Below are 20728 nucleotides of genomic sequence, written 5' to 3' on the forward strand. Positions count from 1 at the left end.
TGGCCTCCCAAAGTGCTGGGATTACAGGCGTGAGCCACACTGTGCCTGGCCTGTCGTGATTTTCTTAAGAACTAGAACTGCTGGCAGAAAGGGGGCATGCACACGCTTAGACAGCTGATATCTTACTAGAAGGCAATCTGGGATTCCCGATTTGGAATTTAATATTCTTCAGACATTCCAGTCCAATGAAAGTTTTATCCCCATGTAAAAATTCTTACCACAATAGCGACTGGATTCTCAGAATCATGCTGGAAAGCGTGTGTGAGGCCTACGGTGTGAGTTTCAGAATTGCCATCTCCAAGTGTTCTTCATAGGGAAACAGTTTCTGGTCGTGACGAGGTTCTGCTTCCCATCTGATCCCAGCCCGGCCTACAAACAGAGCACATTGTTTCAGGATGGCAGTGTTTGGAACCAGGAATGAGTTTATTGTGTGGGGCTGCGAGAACAGGCCTGGTGAGGAGTCGGGGAATGGTGTTCAAGTTGGTTTCCTTGGTTCACTGGTTCCCAGGCCCACCCAGGTACCTAGAATTGGCCTCCAGGGTGGGACCAGGTACCTGGTTTTGCACAGAAGTGGCTGGCAGCAGATGCCGTGCCCCTCTCCGCCCTCTGCCCATGTCCTCCCTGGCACTTGGCACAGCTGGACAGAAGCAGAGATCTGAACTGCATCTACCTGGCTGCTCAGCTAGCCTGCTCTTCGCAAAGCTTGGAAGGTGGTCGGGCGCAGTGGCTCAGGCCTATAGTCCCAGCAGTTTGGGAGGCCAAGGTGGGCGGCTTACCTGAGGTCAGGAGTTCGAGATCCGCCTGGCCAACATGGTGAAACCCCATCTCTACTAAAAGTACAAAAACGATGCAGGCATGATGGTGGGTATCTGTAATCCCAGCTACTTAGGAGAATGAAGCAGGAGAATTGTTTGAACCCAGGGGGTAGAGGTTACAGTGAGCTCAGATTGTACCATTGCACTCCAGCCTGGATGACAGAGCAAGACTCTGTCTCAAAAAACAAAAACAAACCCACAAAGCTTAGGAGGGGTTGGTGTTCTCATCAGCACAGATGTCTGAAGAGCCATTAGCCAGAAGGATTTGTTCTGAGATCCGATCTTGTTCTGTCGCCCAGGCTGGAATGCAGTGGCACAGTCACTGCTCAGCACAGCCTCAACTCCTAGGCTCAAGCAGTCCTCCCACCTCCCAAGTAGCTGGGACGACAGGTGCATGCCACAATGCCAAACTTATTTTGTAAAGCTGGGGTCCTGAAAGCATGGCCTCAAGTGATCCTCCTGCCTCATTCTCTTTTTGTTTTTTTGAGATAGAGTTTCACTTTGTTGCCCAGGCTGGAGTGCAGTGGTGCAATCTTGGCTCACTGCAACCTCCGCCACCTGGGTTCAAGTGATTCTCCTGCTTCAGCTTTCTGATTAGCTGGGATTATAGGTGTGCATCGCCACACGCAGCTAATTTTTGTATTTTTAGTAGAGACAGAGTTTCACCATGTTGGCCAGGATGGTCTCGAACTCTTGACCCCAAGTGATCTGCCCACCTCGGCCTCCCAAAATCTCAGCCTCTTACAGTGTTGGGATTACAGCCATGTGACATTGGACCTGGGATGGTTTTCAATCACAGTTTTTTGTTACAAATGGAAAATACATATTTATAAAAATGATATAGACATAAACGTGTAGAAGTCTCTACAGTCCTGCCATCCAAGTATGGCACCTGTTAACTGGTGTGTATCAGGGATGTCCAATCGCTTGGCTTCCCTGGGCCACACTGGAAGAAGAAGAATTGCCTTGGGCCGCATATAAAATATACTAACACTAGCAATAGCTGATGAGCTAAAATTAAAAAAAAATAACAAAAGAACCCTTATACTGTTTTAAGAAAGTTTACAGATTTGTGTCGGGCTGCAGGTTGGACAAGCTTGCTCTGTATTCCAGATTTTCCCCTAGAGTTATCCTGAAGTAGAGAAGGTTATTGTAATAAATGTTTTTTTGAAAGGAAGTCTTGCTGTATTGCTCGTGGCCACAAATTCTTGGGCTTAAGCCATCCTCCCGCCTCGGCCTTCTGAGTAGTTGGGAATACAGGCATTCACTACCATGTGTGGCTGATTATTCTTATTTTTTAAACAAAAATGGGGCCGTGTGCAGTGGCTCATGCCTGTAATCCTAGCACTTTGGGAAGCTGAGGTGGGCAGATCACTTGAGGTCTCAAGTTCGAGACCAGCTTGGCCAACCTGGCAAAACCCTGACTCTACAAAAAATACAAAAATTACCTGGGCATGGTGGCACATGCCTGTAGTCCCAGCTACTTAGGAGACTGATCTGGGAGGATGGCTTGAACCTGGGAGGTAGGAGGTTGCAGTGGGCCGAGATGGCACCACTGCACTCCAGCCTAGGGAAGACAGAGCCAGACTCTCTCAAAAAAAAAAAAAAAAAAAAAAAAAAGTGTGTGGGGTGTTTATATGTGCTATTTGGAACTGGTTTTTCACTTAAAAAAATATTGCAGGTATTTTTTCACATAAGTATCTGAGAAAAGACTTCCTTTCCCCCGCCCCCCTTTTTTGAGATAAGGTCTTGATTTGTTGCACAGGCTGGAGTGCAGTGGTGATATCATGGCTCACTGCAGCCTCCACCTCCTGGCTCAAGCCATCTTCCCACCTCAGCCTCCCAAGTAGCTGGGGCTATAGGCATGCACCACCATGCCCCGCTAGTTTCTATGTTTTGTGGAGATGGGGTCCCACTATGTTGGCCAGGCTGGTCTTGAACTCCCGGGCTTAAGTAGTCCTCCCGCCTCAGCCTCCTAAGGTGCTGGGGTGACATCCCACGCCCTGTGCCTGGCGGGCCTCCTGTGCGAGGCTGTGCAGAACCCTGTTGTCGAGCCCAGTGTGGCTTCGTGTGCTGACTTGTTCACTGGCTCTGCAGTTAATCGGTTGCCCGACGCGGGCACTGCGTCGTCTGTGTCTCTGTGTGCAGGCAGAGGCTGCTGCGGGTGCATCTGTGCACTCGGCTGCCAGGAGGGGCCCTGCTGAGGAGGGCTGAGGCAAAGGCTGGTGGCACTGGGGGATATGGGTGTCGTGTGGAGGTGCGAGAGCCAGGTGGCCTGGCTGCAGTCTGCAGGAGCTTGGGGGTCACTTGGCCTCCGTGTGCCCTAGTGTCTCTGCAGGTGAGATGAGACAGTGACAGCACACCCTCTCAGGTGCTGGAGCTGACATGTCAGGTCTGAGAACAGCGGCCGGCCCACACGGGGCCGGTTCCCCTTCTCTAGTCACCCTGCCTGTCTTCCACCAACGGGGTGCTCAGAACAGTGGCATGGTGGATCCGCCTGCACAGCCTGTGCTCTGGGGTCCTGCAGGCCACAGCCTCGTCCAGCCCTGACCCCGACTGCCTCTCCTCCCACCTCCATGTGATAGAGGAGGAAACTGAGGCCCAAGGGCTTAGGGAAGCTTGCTCTGAAGCACACAGTAGGACTGCTGGGCTCAGACCCTCCCTCTCTGTGCTGAGCTGCCTTCCTCCTGTCCCAAGCCACCCATCCCCCAAGCCCTCCCTGGTCACTGGCCTCCAAGTTCCCTGCATGACATGGGGGTGTGGGGCATCCTAGCTATTCCTCGGCACCCAGTTCTTCCACTGGAGTCCTGCAGGGACAGCTCGTGGCCTGGCAGGCCCAGGCAGGTGCGGGGGCTCACCTAGCTCAGTGGTGAACAGCTGGCATGTCTCTGGGTTTCGGACGGTGAAAGCCACGTAGACCTCAGGTGCCCGCTGGTGCTCGCAGCAGGCAGCCAGCCTCTGTAGGACCCCGACCAGTGACACGATGGCCTCTGGGCAATACAGCACATCTATGGCAAAAGCTTCAGGTTACTGAAAGGGACTGGCGGAAAGTTCCAGGTCATGCTGACCACGGCAGCAGGGTGAGGCCAGAGAGGCAGCGGTCATAGGAAACGGTGAGATGCCATTTGACCATTTGTGCCATTAGATGGAAAAGCAATTGCTTGGATGAAAAAGGAGAACCCTTGGGAGAGAAAGCTGAAAAAGATTGCAAAAGAAAAAAATCTCCAGACTCCTGGTGTTCCTTAAAAAACCAGCTCTGGTTCTTAGCCTATCTAGAGGGCTTTGAATGACACAAAACCTGACTCTGCCATGGACTTCGTGTTTCAGGCATCTGTTGATTTGTTTGCTGGCTTTCAGGGGTGGCCAGCGTCCCTGGCCACTGCTGGGCCTGTGGTTTTCAGGGCTGGGACCTAAGACCACAGGCAGAGCACTGCTTGACCAGAAAGGGGACTGAGTGTGCTGGCGGGGCGAGGGGTTTTCCGTGGCTCAGCCAACCACCACCTTCTCTCAAGGGCCCCGACCTTGTCCCAGAAAGGTTATTTTCCTCCTGTGATCTCTGAAGGTCACAGGGCATGGCTCTGCGACAGAGCCAGCCAGGGCCACAGGGACAGAGCCATGTGGTAACAACTGCAAGGGGAGTACGCCTGTCTCCAACAAGAGGGCTGTGGCTTTTTTTTTTTTTTTTTTTGATATGGAGTCATGCTCTGTCTTCCAGGCTGGAGTGCAATGGCTTGATCTTGGCTCACTGCAACTTCCACTTCCTGGGTTCAAGCAAGCCTCCTGCTTCAGCCTCCCAACTAGGTGGGATTACAGGTGCCTGCCCCCTGGCTGGCCAATTTTTGTATTTTTTAGTATAGACAGGGTTTTACCATGTTGGCCAGGCTGGTCTTGAACTCATGACCTCTGGTGATCCACCCTCCTCAGCCTGCCATAGTGCTGGGATTACAGGTGTGAGCCACTGCGCCCGGCCCAGGGCTGTGGCTTTAAGGTCACTTTAAGAGGACCCCTGTCCTCTGATGTCACCCTGGAGGCCCAGAGTGATTCTTCTGGAAGCCCCCTCATGTCCATGCCCTACAGTGTCCCCTGTTCCTTTTTCCCAGAGCCTGGAGCTGGGTGGAGCTGCAAGGACACCGCCTGGGTAGGGTGCCTGGGGCTGGGCATTACCTGCTGCAATGACCACATCTGGCTGGAAGGCAGACAGCTGAGGGACTGTCGCAACATCCCAGTCCAGCTGTGCCACTGTCACCCTGGGGCTGTCTGAGTTGGCAGTGACATCTGCCTCTAATGAGAGGCCGTTGAGAAGGACATTCCCTCGGAGCTGCTCGAGGACCCGGCGGTGACAGTCGCTGAAGATGTAAGCCCGGGGATGGCACATCTTGCAGATGGCCAGGCCTGTGAGGCCGGCGCCACTGCCAAGCTCTAGGACAGTCCTGGGGGGAGGAAAGGAGACCATGTCTGCGACTGCTCCAGGGCAAGCCTGCCTTGGTGTCCTGTCCTGCGCCCTGAGGTCACCTGTGAGTGAAGGCTGCTGGGTTCTCGATGGCCCATTCTGCAAGGTAGAGGGCGGCGTCCCATGTGACCAGACCCGTGGTGCCGTGGGAGATGATGGCTGTGCTCTCGGAGAGCGTGACTGAGCCTCCGGAGGGCTGTGCCAAGAGAGGGTGAGAGAATTAGTCCAGCGATCAGAAGACAAGTGGCTTGGAAGACAAATAGCCATCCACCACGTGGCCAAATAAACCACGGTGGGACCAATCACTACTTAGCAACGAGAACGCCAACAGCTTGCATGGGCCTCAAGGGCATCACGTGGTGCGAAAGACGCCCATCTCAGGCCACACACCACATGATCCATTCATTGAACAATCCTGAGATGAAGGAATTATGGTGGTGGAGCCCAGTTCAGTAGTGGCCAGAGGCCAGGTGTGGCTATGGAGGTGTGGCTGCCTTGCAGTGATTCAGTATGCTATGTATTTCCTTTGTGTGGTTTTCTGTATCTGTGTTTTGTATCTTTTCTTTTTTTTGAGATGGAGTCTTGCTATGTCACCCAGGCTGGAGTGCAGTGGTGCGATCTCAGCTCACTGCAACTTCTCCCTCCCAGGTTCAAGCAATTCTCCTGCCTCAGCTTCTGGAGTAGCTGGGATTACAGGTGCCTGCAACCATGTCCAGCTAATTTTTGTATTTTTAGTGGAGATGGCATTTTACCATGTTGGCCAGGCTGGTCTCGAACTCCTGACCTCAGGTGATCCACCTGCCTTGGCCTCCTAAGGTGCTGGGATTACAGACGTCCCTCTGGCTGTTGTGTGCTATGTGGACTTTTGTGGGACAAGAAGCCAGAAGACCAGTCAGAAGGCCTCGGCGTTTGTCCAGGCCAGTGGAGAGTGAGAAAGAACTGCTGTCCTGTAATGCGCATCTGTCAAATTTTTTTTTTTTTTGAGATGAAGATTCACTCTGCTGCCCAGGCTGGAGTGCAGTGGCATGATCTTGGTTCACCGCAACCTCCACCTCCTGAGTACCTGGGACTACAGGCGCCTGCCACCACACCTGGCTAATTTTTGTATTTTTAGTAGAGGCGGGGTTTCACCATATTGGCCAGGCTGGTCTTGAACTCTTGACCTAGTCATCTGCTCACCTCAGCCTCCCAGAGTGCTGGGATTACAGGTGTGAGCTACCACACCCAGCCCTGTCAAGCGTTCTCAATGGGCACTGAGAAAGGAGAGCTGGGCAGACCTCAGGCACAATTAGTGCCTGAAGTATAACTTACTGCTTGCTTATATCTAGCTTATATATATAATCTATATAATCACTGTTAGTTCCATATAATCTTATATCTAGCTTATATATATAACCATACTTAGTTTTATGTAATCTTTCTATATAATCATGTAACGGATTGTAGTCGGAGCTGTACGACACATTTAATGCTGATTTATATAATCCTTCTATATAACCATATATTAGTTTGTAGTAGGAGGAATGCTTAGAGCAGTCACAGAGCAGATGCAGTCCATGGGAAAACAGCCAGGCCAGGACAAGAACCAAAGACCCAGGCGGTAGCGCCCCTGCCCGAAAGGGCACACGCTGTGTGGCAGGCCAGGGCCTAGACGGTAGCACTCAGTACCCGCTGCATGGCCAGCTTGGAGCAAGAGTTATTGCCCCTGAAAAGGAGTGGCTGTACCTTGCACCCAGTTCTCGTGGAAGTAGGCCTCAGGCCTGAGACCCCCGAACAACCGAGGGAGACGAACCCCTCTGGCGTAATCGTGCCATGGCGGCTATACCCTGTCAGCTTCTCTCGCTACTGTGCTGGCTCAAATCCTCCTCCTATAAGATACCTTAGGGAGGGCACACTGTCAGCTCCCACTGCATTGGATTACAGCATCCTTCTACAGGAATCCTTTGAAGTCTCCGGCCCCCAGACAAGAACTGTTGCGCACGGCATCTGTTGCACACAGCTCACCTCCTTGCCTCGGTGGCCTAATGGGGGTGGACACCCTTTTTGTACACGACCCTCTACTACTGTGCACGGCACAGCCCCTACTGCGCATGGCCCACCTCTCTAACTAGGTGACCTAATGGGGCGGCCCCCTCACTTGGTACTCACGTGATTACGTATGCCCTATCACTAAGCGTATAGATGACCTCATCACGACCCTTCCCCCGTCTCGTACCTAATAAATACAGACAATTCTGGACATTCGGGGCCTCGCCTGTCTCTGCTTGTAAGTGGCGTGGCCCACCGAGCCCAGCTGTCATTTCCAGTCCTTCTGTGTTCTTTATTTCTCGGATCCTGTGACTCAACACAGCAATAGGGGATACCCCACGACCCTGTGGGGCTGTGGCCCTACAGGGCACAAGGTCCTTGTGAAGCGGGTAGTGTGTGGCACCTACGGGACAAATGCCCAACATTCCCACGACAGATGCTGTTGCTGAAGTGCTAGATTTACAGACAGGGAAACTGAGGCTGAAGGAGCTTAATGGACCTCATGTGTAAGACTGCAAAATGGGTGCACCAGGATTTGAGCCGACACTCATGTTCTCACTTGTCTGTGCAGGAAGGGTGTCTGGCCTGTGACGGGGAGGAGGGTGCCCTTTTCATACCAGCAAATAGCTCCGGTGGCCGTGGGTGGACTCCTTGGCCATCAGGATCTCCGCCAGTGCCTCGTACAGCTCGTCCAGAGGCTCCATGTGGACAGCCTCGTGCTGGGGGCAGACAGAGTGAGAGTTTGTTTGCTTCCGTTCTAATCTGCAAAAATGGCCAGATGATTTTCACCGAGTTTGGAGGGGAGATTTGGGATGGAATGGAATGGCATAACACTGGCCAGCTGGCATATAAAATACTTCGCTGGGTGTGGTAATGTGGGCCGATAGTTCCAGCTACTCTAGGGGCTGACATGGGGGGACTGCTTAAGCCCAGGAATTCAAGGACAGCCTGGGGAACAGAGACCTTGTCTCCAAAAGTAAAAAAATAGTTCACTGGGTAGGAAGCCTGGATGGGCAGGCCTTCAGTAAGAAGTGTTGAGAGGTTAGGGTTAGGTGTAGTCTAGGGCTGGAGACAAGGGTTCTGTGAGAGCCGCCAGGTGACCGTGACAGAGGCGAGGGCTCTGTGTTTGGATCAAAGGTCCCAGATGGAGGAAAATAAAAGGTGCTTTTTTTTTTTTTTCCTGGAGACGGAGTTTTGCTCTTGTTGCCCAGGCTGGAGTGCAATGGCGTGATCTCAGCTCACCGCACCCTCTGCCTCCAAGGAGAATTGCCGGGTTCAAGCAATTCTGCCTCAGGCTCCTGAGTAGCTGGGATTATAGGCATGAGCCATCATGCCCAGCTAATTTTGCTTTTTTAGTAGAGACGGTGTTTCTCCAGGCTGGTCTTGATCTCCCGACCTCAGGTGATCCGCCTGCCTCAGCCTCCCAAAGTGCTGGGGTTACAGGTGTGAGCCAGTTGCCAGGCAGCCAGTTGCCTGGGGAGGCCCCTGCCATGCCAGGGTTTGGAAAGCAGACCCAGGGTCCCTGGGAAGGACCAGGGCTCCAGCACGCAGGGTGCTGGAGGGAACCCTTCCTGGGAGCCAGCCAGGTCCCTGCTTGGTGGCCACACTGTCTGGCTACTGGGCGGACACTGCCTGTAACTGACCTTTTTGATGAGCTCTGAGAGAAAGCACCAGGCATACTTGACTGATGGCGGGTGCTTCACACATAGGGGATGCTTCACGGTCTAGGACAAAGGACAGAATGTTGATTGCTGGGGAGACCCGTCTTCAGTCTCCTATGAGCTTCAGGCAAATACAGCAGAGGCCAAACTCCAGGGTACCCCATCCCTCAGCAATCCTGAACGCTGATGGACACAGCGTTCTGGCCCCAGGTGTCCCTCTCGCATCTGAAAGTTTGTCTTAAGATATAAGCTGTTTCCTAAAAATGTTTCCCCTGCAGCAGCGCAGGCCATGGCAGCGTTTCTAATGCTGATTCTGAGCAAGAACACGGGGCACATGGGTCCAAATCACCTCCCTCCCAGGGGAGCCAGCGTGAACCAGAGTTTGCAGTAAGGACAGTCGCCGACTGTCTGGCTCCATGGAAGAGGCGGGAAGGCCCACTCGGCACCTGCTGTCTTGGAGCGTGTGTCCCTGGGGACACGACAGGGGGAGGGGACTCTCAGGGTGACACTCCAGCTAAAGCCAAGAGAAGTCAAGTGCAGGATGAGTGAGTTCCAGATAGTGGGAACAGCTGGTGCAGGGTCTGAGGTGGCCAGGGCCTGGCACCTGGGAGGGCAGAGGGACTGCAGCAGCATGAGGATAGGTGGCAAAATTGGCACCTGGAGGGAGAGGGAGGGGACAGTCACAGCGCCTGCTGGATGGGAGGGATGCAGATTCTGCCCAAGGGCAGTGAAGTACCTCACACAACACACAGGCCGTTCAGGCTGGTGCTGGATTTTTTATTTTTATTTTTTGACACAGTTTGGCTCTGTCGCCCAGGCTGGAGTGCAGTGGCATGATCTTGGCTCACTGCAGCCTCTGCCTCCCAGGTTCAAGCGATTCTCCTACCTCAGCCTCCTGAGTAGCTGGGCCTACAGGTGTCTACCACTACACCCAGCTAATTTTTATATTTTTAGTAGAGATGGGATTTTGCCATGTTGGCCAGGCTGGTCTCGAACCCCTGACCTTAGGGGTGGATCCACCTACCTCAGATTCCCAAAGTGCTGGAATTACAGGTGTGAGCCACCGTGCCCAGCCTTGTGCTGGATTTTAAAGCAGCTCTACCTACATTTCATGCTCCACTACCTACAAGGGTGAGGCTCAGCATGAAACTCAGAGCAGGCTGCGAGATAACAACCTCAGGAATCTCCAGGCTCGCAGCCCTGACCTACTGGATTGCCCGGAAAGTCTTCCCTGCTGTGGCTGCACCTTTTCCACATGGATAATCTTGGTTCACCTCTAGCACCAGAATTCTTAACCGGGGCTCCTAGGATGGGCTTGGTGGTTGGGGGTGGAGGATGTCTGGCTCCCCTGAGTTTGTATGCAAAATGTATTCTTCTGACACGCTTCTTTCTGGGAGGGAGTCAATTGCTTTGACTTTGCAGAAGGGCTCATGGCCCTTCGGACGGTGAAGACCCAGGATGTGGGGTGATCTGTACTTGGTCCAGAAGGCCAAGGTCAGACTGTGGCTGGGCTGGGTGGCAATCCTGCCTCTCACCTGCACGCAGATGCACTTGAGTCCAAAACCTACCCTGGGCAAAGCAAGGGCCCATCTAGGTCTAGAAGAGAGACAGGAGTGGGCAGGACAGGCCTCATGAATGCAAAAAAGAAAGGCTCAGCATAAACGCTAGAAGCTGTTTTGCAACTGTCATCTCTGTTTTTGCTGTGGATGGTTAAAAAACATTCCCTAGATTCCCCCCTCTCATGCAGATTTTTGTATATTCTGATGTCTTTGTCCCAGTCTTAGAAAACAAAAGAGCTGGAGCTGTCGGGGGTGCTGACACCCACCTGCAGTGGTGACTCAATGGTTCTGTTCTTTGAACAGGGGTGTTTCTAAAGGGTACAAGCACACCTGTGGTTCTTCTGGCAGGTCTTCCTGGGAGAGTCAGGAGGCAGGGTCATGAGTCCCAGGAACTCTGGGGTTCTTACCTTCTGCAAAATAGCCCGCAGCAGCTCAGAATCTGATGAGTCTCTTAATTTTGCTTCTAAGCTCTGTGTGGAGGGGAGAGAGAGAAATCTCAAGGGCGTATTCACAGGAACATTAAACACGCAATAGAATGTGTTGGCAAAGCGCTAAGTGATCTCTCCCTGGGGACGTAGAACCAGTTGGAAGTGGACGCCACAGCGCCTGAAAGCCTGACCTTCACATGTTGCAGGGTGCACTTGGATGAGTCACAAGAAGTCTGACTCTTGGTCACATTAGTCCTGGCTACTTAGCCTCCACCTGGGTCACGGGCCAGCTCTCTGGTTGCACTGGTCAGCCGGGAATTAGCAGCGGAGCCAGGGCACCAAGGTTCGATGGGCTTGCCATCTGAATTAAAGTGGAAACGGAGAATGTGCCCATAGCAGCCTGGGTTATGCTGTCCTCTTACAGGGGTCTGGAGAACAGCAGTGAGCTTAGGCTCCCGAGTTCCACAGACTGTCTCAGCGGGATGTGACACAGAGCGAGGACCTGGCCCTAGTACCTGTCTTGGACCTGTTCTCCCCCACTGCTGGCCCATCCCTCTTCACTCCACTGCAGCCACACTGGCCCCCTTGCTGTTCCTCAACCACAGCTGGCTTGTTCCCACCACAGGGCCTCTGCATATCCTGTTACTCCCCAAGCCCTTCCCATGGCCGGCTGCTTCACCACTCAGGCCCCAGTTCAAATGTCGCCTCTTTGGGGAAGCCTTCCCTGATTTCTCTACTTTGGTGACTCTTCTCCCCAGTTGCTCCATTAACCTTCTCCTTGTTTTATTGGCTTTAAAGCCACTCTCATTTGGTGTTTTCTTGTTTATTCATTTATTTGTTGATTCTCTGGCTCTCCTATGCAAGCAGAGCCTCATCTGTCATGGGTACTGCTGATCTTTGTGGCCTGGCTTATGGAAGGCATTTATTAAACATCTGGAGACTGAATAAAAACACTAGCTAACACTGACATGCAATTACCGTGAGCTAGGCACTGATCCGCAGGCTTTTGTACTCAACCCTGATAACAACTCTAAGAGGGTAGGTATCATGATATCCCCTATTTTACTAATAAGAAAACAACAGCACAGAGAGATGCAGTCACTTGCCCAAGGCCACACAGGGTCAGGATTCGAAGCAGGTAGGCTGTGTCTCCTGGGTCTGAACTCTCAACTACTGCACTCTAAACAATCCCTCTGGCCAAATGTGAGTGATAAATAATAGTACCCATCTCATGGGTGTTGAGTGTGAGCCTAAGTTAGCATTCAGCATGGGCATGTGAACAATTATTGTCAATAGTGAGTGGAGACCGATGATGCTATTATGAAGGTTTCCATTTTGGGTTAGAAATGCACATTTTCCTCCAGACCGGAAATGATCTCTGAGTGCTAAATATTTTAGGTCAGTGGAATAACACAAATGATTAAGCACTACCCGGTAAGATGGGGCAGACCTAGGGAGGAATATACATCCAAACTGACTCATCCCAGTGAGATCACCGCACATGAATTACAAATGAGGCCGAGTGCATTAAGCCCCTGTGTTGGCAGAAGAGAGGGTGCTGCCTGCCGTGCACCTGTGCTGAGAATGGCAGGTCTCCAGGGCGACGGGAGGCCACCCCCTTCTCTCTTCCATCACAGGCCTGAGAGCCTCAGCGTCTGGGCAGATTCTGTGCAATGCTCGATATACAGATGAGATCACTGAGGCACAAGGGACAGCCTGTGACCTGGTCACCGCGCTAGGAGGACGTGGTTTCCCGCGGTCCTCAGAGCACTGACTTTTTATAATGGGCGAGGGCAGCTGTGTCCCAGTGACCAGAACGACACTGGCTTTAACAAGTGAAAAGGATCGTGAACTGTCCCCGACCTCGAGCGCGAGTCTGCCACCCGCAAGGCCGTACAGACTCCCCCGGCCTCCGCCGCCAGCTCGCGGGGCGGGAGGGGTGCGAGCAGCTCCGGCGAGGCCCCGGGGACCGGGACCAGGACGCGCGGCCCTGACCAGCGGGGGCCCGGGCACTCACGTGGCGGGAGCGCCGGGGGCTTCAGCACAGAGACCCGTCCCGTCTGCCCCTGGACTCCCGCGCGCTCCGCCGCCCACCTGCCAGGGAAAAGAACGCAGTGCGCGCGCGGCCAGGAAGCGGCGCTCGAAACTCTGTAGCAGGAGTTCGGTCCCCGCGCTCTCTTCGGGCGCCATGACCTGGGCGCGGCAGCGTAGCCTGCAGACCGGGAGGAACCCCTGGGAGGCGAGAAGGCGGGCCCGGAGCAGTGCGCCGGGGCCGAGAGGCGGGGCCTGGGGCGGGGCCAGGATGAGCGTCTGTGGGCGGAGCCCGGGGTCGGGCCAGGACGAGCGTCGCGGGGACGGGCCCTGGGGCGAGGCCAGGATGAGCGTCAGGAGGAAGGGGAGAGGGCGGGGCCGGGGCGGGGCCAGGATGAACGACGTGAGGGCGGGGCCGGGGCGGGGCCAGGATGAGCGTCTGAGGGCGAGGCCCGGGTTAGGGCCGGGATAAGCGTCGTTTCGGTGGGTCTGGGGGGGAGACCAGCTTGGCGGGTCCTGGGGCTGGGCCAAGATAGGGGAATCCTGGAAGCGGGGCTTCGGAAGCATCCAAATTGGAGGCCTCTTGGAGGCGGGGCCTTGCGTGGGGCCAGGATGAAGGTCCTGGAGGCGGGGATTCGGGCGTGGCTAAACGATCATTGCATCCAGGAGGCGGGACTCGGAGCAGAGCCCTGTACACAGGTCTCTGGACGGGGCCAAAGGCCGACTTAGAGAAAGGCTCAGGAGGCGGGGCCGCCCGGGGCGGGGCGTACACTGGGTCTTAGTACGCGGCCGTGCGCTGCTCCGGCTCTGGGAGGTGGAGCTTAGGGACGCGCCGAGTCCGGGCTGCGGGCTGCGCTCGGGAGGCGGGCACTGGGGCGTGGCCAGGCGCTGCTCGGGCTCCCCCCCCGGGAGGCGGAGCTTAGAAAGGGGCCGGCGTGGGGCGGGGCCCAGGTCCTGGGAGGCGTGTCGGGGCTGGGCTCAGCGGCCGAGACGCAGCTGGGGTTGGGGTGGGGCCGAGACTGAGCGAGGTGTCCAGGGTGTGGCTCAAGTTCGTGAAGTGTTACCTGGGGTGGGCTTGAGGCAGTCCCGGGAGCGGGGCTGTGCTCGGGCCCCAGGATGAGGAGCTTCGGGCGGGGCCGAGTCCGGTTTTGGGGCCCGGGAGGCGGGCCCAGTTAGAGCTAGGGTCCCTGGGATCGTCGGGTCGGACCTTGGGCCGACTTAATCACTCTCGAAGTTACTGCGTCTGCAGGAAGGTCTTTTTGGCGGCGGCCAAAGGGGCGCGCGATTCGGTCTGGGAGGGCTTATTCTAGCCCCTCCCCATCAGCTCCAGCCCTCTGGGGCCCGGCGGGAGGGAGCATTCCCCCTGTCCCCCAGCCTTTGGAGCGTCACTCAACAAGCCATTTGTTCACCAAATACTTAAGCGCCTACAATGTGCCTGGCAAGGGAGATTAACAGTGAGAAAAACCAGGTGTGGTCTAGGCCCTCCAGGGGCTCGGGCTCGTGGGAGAAGTAGACATTGAAGTAATTATCACACAAATAAATATAAAAGTACGATAGCGATATCTGCCACGAAGGTGAGCACACAGAGCTAGGGGGGCTTCCAGGAGGAGTTTTGATCTTGTAGGGAGAGGAATCCGAGGGAAGAGGAGGAGCTAGCTCCTGCAGGTTGGGATGGGGGTGGTGGTGATAGGGAGGTGGGGACAGAGTGGAAAAGAACAGCAGTAAAAACCCGTACTTCTATTAGTTTAAAGTTACTGTGTCTTGAGTTGAAAGGCAGGGCAGTTAGCAACACAGTTCAAATTTCAGTACTGCCCCCGAAATCTGAACTGCGTTCAAAGTCTAAAACGTTTACCTTAGCAAATCCCTCATAAAACTCCGTTTGGAAGAGTCCTGAGAGCTAATTTGTTAAATATACTTGCAGAAGGTAGATGAGGAGACAGATTAAATCTGATTACCTCTTTCAGATGAGAGGCACTTGAGCCCTGCTCAGCTATGAGAATAAGAGAGGGGAATTAATTCTAATTGAATACAATTGTTCTCTCCTATCTGTTGTTCTCCACCAGAACCAAATGAGCGCAAGATCTGACAAAGAAAAAAAAGAGGTTCATCTTTTATTTCCCAAACACTTTCATTTAAATAAAGAGGGTGAGATGTTGTTATTGTTGTGTTTTTAGACAGAGTCGATGGTTTCTGAGTCTGAGATGTTGTTACATACACCTTCTCAGTCCCTATATCCTGAGATGAAGTCACCTGAGAATCCACAGCAAGTCCTAACCAGGGATGGGTCTGGGTGATTAAGGAAAGTTGGCTTCAGAGCTGGGCTGGGGGCACTGCTTTGCTTTTGTTGTTTTGATCAGCTCTCTGCCTGCAGGAGACAAGGACAACCAATGGGAACAGGTTAGTTACACTCATAAATCCCGGGCTTATTTTATTAACTCACTTAATAGCTATTAATTGTCTTTCCTCCAAGGAGCAAAAGGACGTAATACGGTCAATGCCATAGTAACACTATATGATGTTACCCTAAAATATTAGTAAATCTAGGCTGATTCAGTCTTTCCTGATGCCATAGATGGGAAGCAGATTGAGGAAGGACCTTAGCAGACCAAAGAGCTGAGCCATGCACAGAGAAGAATTTTTTTTTTTTTTTTGAGACCGAATTTCACTTTTTTGGTCCAGGCTGGAGTGTGATGGCATGATCTCAGCTCATTGAAACTTCTGCCTCCTGGGTTCAAACGATTCTCCTGCCTCATCCTCCCGAGGAGCTGGGATTACAGGCACCCACTACCACATCCAGCTATTTTTGTATTTTTAGTAGAGACGGAGGTTTCTCCATGTTGGTCAGGCTGGTCTCAAACTCCTGACCTCAGGAGATCTGCCTGCCTCAGCCTCCCAAAGTGCTGGGATTACAGATATGAGCCATTGCACCCGCCTGAGAAGAAATCTTTGTCTTGGTGTGCGGGTCCTGTAGAGGTACAAAGGTTAGCTATCTTGGATCTGAACCTTCAAGGATCAGGGCGCCGAAGGGATTTTTAATGTCACGTGGATCTCACAGGTGCGGTGTGTTCAGGTGCAAGTGAAGATTAGGACTGATGCTTAAAAAGTAAAATTCCAGGTGGTGTTGCTCTGGAGAGCAGCGTTAGGACGATCTGGTTTCAGTTGCAAGAGTGGGTATGTACGTGCCAGAACTACGGTAAAGATTCAACTTGTGGCTTTGAGGCTTTCTTTAATAAGAGTAATAACAACCTAAGGCATTTTAATGGTATGGAATGGTTGCCTTTTAGAAATTAAGCTGTGGGCATGAAAGTTCAATCAGTACATTGAAGTTTTTCCTTTATCTCTCCTATGGTAAATGGTTGCTGTAGAAAAGGACCAATTGATTTCTTTCTAGAACATTGCTTCAGGGTGTAGAGACCTTTATAGGTCATGTTTCAACTTACAGAAAATTTTTATAGTTCAAATATAAATTACGTTCAATGTGGACTTTGTAATAGAATTTAAGGTTAAGTAAAGTTTCCACTGTCCTTAGGCTGTTTGCAGTGCTCAGCAGGCCCCATGATATCGAGATGGAAGCTATTAAAGTAGGAGATTGGTAGGGATGGGCAGAATAAGGAATACGGGCAGCTCAGGCTAATGATACACTGATTGAGATGTAGAAAGAGGGCCAGGTGTGGGATAATGCCTGTAATCCCAGTGCTTTGCAAGAGGATCACTCGATGTCAGGAGACCAGCCTGGGCATCAGAGTGAGACCTAATCTGTATAAAAAATAAAAAAATTAGTTGAGCATGGTGATGTGTGCCTGTAGTCTCAGCTACTTGGGAGGCTGAGGGCAGGGGATCCCATGAGCCCGGGAGTTTGAGGCTGCAGTGAGCTATAATCATACCACTGTACTCCAGCCTGGGTGACAGAGTGAGGCCCTGTCTCAAAAAAAAAAAAAAAAAAAAAAAATTGTATCTCCTAAGAGATAAATTGGAAACCTTAATCCTCGGTACCCAGGAATGTGACCTTATTTGGAAATAGGGCTTTGTGGATGTAATCAAGTAACGATGAGTCATACTGGATTGGGGTCTGCAGCAGGGGCAGATGCAATGACTGGAGTCCTTATAACAGAAGAGAATGAGGGCTGGGCATGGTACTCATTCCTATAATCTCAGTGCTTTGGCAGGCTTAGGTGAGCAGATCACTTGAGGTCAGGAGTTCGAGACCAGCCTGGCCAACATGGTGAAACCCTGTCTCTACTAAAAATACACACAGTAGCCGGGGGTGGTGGTAGGTACCTGTAATCCCAGCTACTGGGGAGTCTGAGGCAGGAGAATCACTTGAACCAGGGAGTCAGAGGTTGCAGTGAGCCAAGATTGTGCCACTACACTCCAGCCTGGGAGACAGAATGAAACTCCATCTCAAAAATAAAATAGGAGAATGCCAGGTGAAGACAGAGACACAGGGAGAAGGCAGCCCTGTGATGGGAGAGCAGAGATTGGAGTGATGGCTCTATGAGGAACACCGAGCATTGCTGGCAGCCACCAGAAAGCAGAAGCAGCGACGAAGGATTCCCCCCAGCAGGTTTCAAAGAGAGCGCAGCTTGGCCGCCACCTCGATTTTGGACTTCTAGCATCCAGGCCTGTGAGTCAATACATTTCTGTTGTTTTCCGCCACGTGCAGAGCCCTTGTTATTGTTGTGGTTGTTTTTGTTTTTGGAGACGGAGTTTCGCTCTTGTCCCCCAGGCTGGAGTGCAATGGCATGACCTCAGCTCACCCCATTGCACTCCAGCCTCTGCATCCCAGGTTCTTGCAATTCTCCTGCTTCAGCGTCCCAAGTAGCTGGGATTACAGGCACGCACCACCTCACCCAGCTAATTTTTCTATTTTTAGTAGAGACGGGGTTTCACCATGTTGGACAGGATGGTCTCAAACTCCTGACCTCAAGGATACACGTGGCTCGGCCTCCCAAAGTTCTGGGATTACAAGCGTGAGCCACTGAGGCCTGCCTTGTAGTTGGTTTTTTAGACAGGGTCCCGCTCTGTCATCCGGGCTGAGTGCAATGGTGGCATCTCAGCTCCTGCAGCCTCGACCTCCCTGGGCTTAGGTGATTTTGCCATCTAAGCCTCCTGAGTAGCTGGCACTACACACTTGGCTAATTTTTGTATTTTCTGTGGAGACAGGGTCTTGCTATATTGCCCATGCTGGTCTTAAATTCCTTGGGCTCAAGCCATCTGCCTGCCTTGGCCTCTCAAAGTGCTAGGATTACAGGCATCAGCCACCATGTCTGGCCACCCCTGTTAAAAAAGAAAGAATTTCAAGATGATGATGGCAGATTATTAAACCACGATGGGGACTCTTCTGCATCCCTGTGGGACTGTCCAGGCTGCATGCCCATGAAGCTGGCCCTGGCTGCTGGGTTATCAGAGCGATGGGCCTGCTGTGTCATGCGGTGAGGAGTTGTCATGGGTTGTCACAAAGTACGATGATTAACTATGGAAGACCCAAAGACCACTCACTCCTTTTTCCGGTGAATGGCTGTGTGGTCACACTAGCGACACGCAGAACCGCGAGAGCCTCTGTGACAACGCTGAGCCCAATCACTGCGTCTTGCAGAGCAGATGCCCTCTGTACCTCCACTCCTGTTACAAATCAGAGGGTTTTTAATTGCCTGATTATTAAGAGGCTGTTCTGGCTGCTCCTGGTTCCCTGGGAAGTTTCCCATCTAGCGGCTAGTGAATATTAATTATGGAAATGAAATGTACATTTAACCCAAGAAAATACTCAGTGTAGAGAAATCTCACAGGGCAAGTCGTTGAAAGCCAATTTACTAAATGACCTCTTCGCCAAATGATCCATTTGCCCAATGACCACTTTGCCAAATGATCAATTTGCTAAAAGCCAATTCGCTAAAAATCAGTTTGTGGGATGTCCTGCTTATCAGTAACTGACATTCAGACACAGCTTATCCCAGGCTCCTGACGGGATGTGGGACAGGGGAGGGGCTACAAAATAGTAGCAAAACTCCCAAACTTAAAAAGAACAAAAATCCTCCGTAATTTGGTGAATTGGTCATACATTTAATTAGTTTTCTACAAAAGGGTCTGCTCCCTGTATGTTCACAAGGACATCATGGGCAGTGGCTTACAAGAAGAGAAACGGGCAGGGTGAGGTGGCTTACACCTGTAATTCCAGCATTTTGGGAGGCTGAAGTGGGTGGATCATGAGGTCAGGAGTTCGAGACCATCCTGACCAACATGGTGAAACCCCATCTCTACTAAAAATACAAAAATTAGCTGGGTGTGGTGGCAGGTGCCTGTAATTCCCAACTACTCAGGAGGCTGAGACAGGAGAATTGCTTGAACCTGGGAGGCAGAAGTGATAGTGAGCTGAGATTGTGCCACTGCACCCCAGCATGGGCAACAGAGCAGACTGGGTCTCAAAAGAAAAAAAGAGACAAGAAAGGATGTATATTACCCTGCCCTCCCAGATTTTTCTGTTCTTTAGAGACAGGAATTAGAGGCAGTGGTGCAATCATGCTCACTGTAGCCTCAAACTCCTGGGTTCAAACAATCCTCCTGCCTCAGCCTCCCCAGTAGCTGGGACTTCAGGCATGTGACACTACACTCAGCTAATTCTTTGTAGAGACATGGTCTCACTATGTTGCCCAGGCTGGTCTCAAACTCCTGGCCTCAAATGATCCTCCTACCTCGGCCTCCCAACGTCCTGTGATTACAAGTGTGAGCCTCTGTGCCCAGCCCGTTACTCCTTTTTGCGTGTAATTGCTCTAAGCACTTGCAAGATCGCCGCACAGTATCTAAGTGTCTCCTGGCAGAAGAAAACAGCCAAAAGAAGGAAGCAGCAAATTCTCAGAGACGATTTTATTCTTCCTTTATGTCACCCAGATTGAGGGGTTTGAAGTCTTAAGAATTTGCAGTCTCACTTCAGACTCTCCCTTTTTCTCGGCATCAGGTGGAACAGCAGTGTTTTGCGCCTCCCTTATGAACAGCTTTCTGTGGTGCTGAAGGAGGGCTGATTTCCGTATCTGGAAGGGGCATCTTAGGGGCAGACTGTGCACGGTGATTTCCTGGGGACCAGAAGGATTACAGCCCGACTTTCTCTATAGGGCACCTTCCCTTTGCCCCAATGTACTATGTAAAATGTTACCAGCAGGTTGAGGGATCCCCTACCTCCCCTGCTGTCTGCTGGGAGCTGCTGGCATCTTGTTCCGAGGGCTCCAAAGCTGTGGGAAAAGGATTGTTCTGCTTGAATCCCCTCCTCCCCACCATGAGACCCCTTTTTGATTTTTTTTTTCCCCATTTATTTATTTTATTGCATTTTAGGTTTTGGGGACAGAGCAGACTATGCTGACAGTTTTCTGGCGGCTGCTTTAGTATCTCACCTGGCTGCTGGTTGTAAGAGTTCACCCGCATTTCCTGGGTGACTGGGAGGGAGAGGTTGTTGGGGTTTGGGGGTGACTCTCAGGAGTTTATACATCCATGGGTAGGTGTGGATGCTGTCAAAAGCCTCGGCCAGGAGATTCTTCTTGAACTCTGGCCCGAAAGCTCTGAATATGGTCTTCATATCCATAAGGACATTATCAAAGCCATGGTTGCCTTTGTTGAAATACATTATAATTCTCTAAAAAGTAATAATAAAAAAAGCCATTTTTGATTGCAATCCCCTGAAAGGAAACTGTCCCTTAGTTAATGTCATGCTTGTCGGATCCATGAAATCTTTGAAAATTTAAACTACAAGGACACTGCTCTCTGTGGG

The 20728-nt window shown here is 52.1% G+C and overlaps 1 protein-coding gene across 1 annotated transcript; it reads right to left on the reverse strand.

Moving 5' to 3' along the window:
• Positions 1-120: 120 nt before the first annotated feature.
• Positions 121-13216, reverse strand: EEF2KMT (eukaryotic elongation factor 2 lysine methyltransferase). Its single transcript, XM_017506049.2, has 8 exons — positions 13036-13216; positions 10921-10983; positions 8937-9017; positions 7911-8012; positions 5328-5461; positions 4980-5245; positions 3674-3823; positions 121-369 (listed from the first exon to the last, which is right to left on the reverse strand). The coding sequence occupies exons 1-8, from the start codon at positions 13129-13131 to the stop codon at positions 269-271; spliced, it is 993 nt and encodes a 330-aa protein (XP_017361538.1). The 5' UTR covers positions 13132-13216; the 3' UTR covers positions 121-268.
• Positions 13217-20728: the final 7512 nt, after the last annotated feature.

Source organism: Cebus imitator, unplaced genomic scaffold (assembly GCF_001604975.1).
Source record: "Cebus imitator isolate Cc_AM_T3 unplaced genomic scaffold, Cebus_imitator-1.0 Scaffold346, whole genome shotgun sequence".
NCBI classification, from domain to species: Eukaryota; Metazoa; Chordata; class Mammalia; order Primates; family Cebidae; genus Cebus; species Cebus imitator.

Bases quoted from the DNA above. Each gene is read 5' to 3' on its own strand.
- EEF2KMT (XM_017506049.2), bottom strand. From the start codon at position 13,131: ATGGCGCCCGAAGAGAGCGCGGGGACCGAACTCCTGCTACAGAGTTTC. The intron at 5,462-7,910 runs GTATGAAAAGGG...CTCTTGGCACAG, and splicing joins GCCACCGGAGCTATTTGCTG to CCCTCCGGAGGCTCAGTCAC. The intron at 3,824-4,979 runs GTAATGCCCAGC...CTTTTGCCATAG, and splicing joins AGATGTGGTCATTGCAGCAG to ATGTGCTGTATTGCCCAGAG.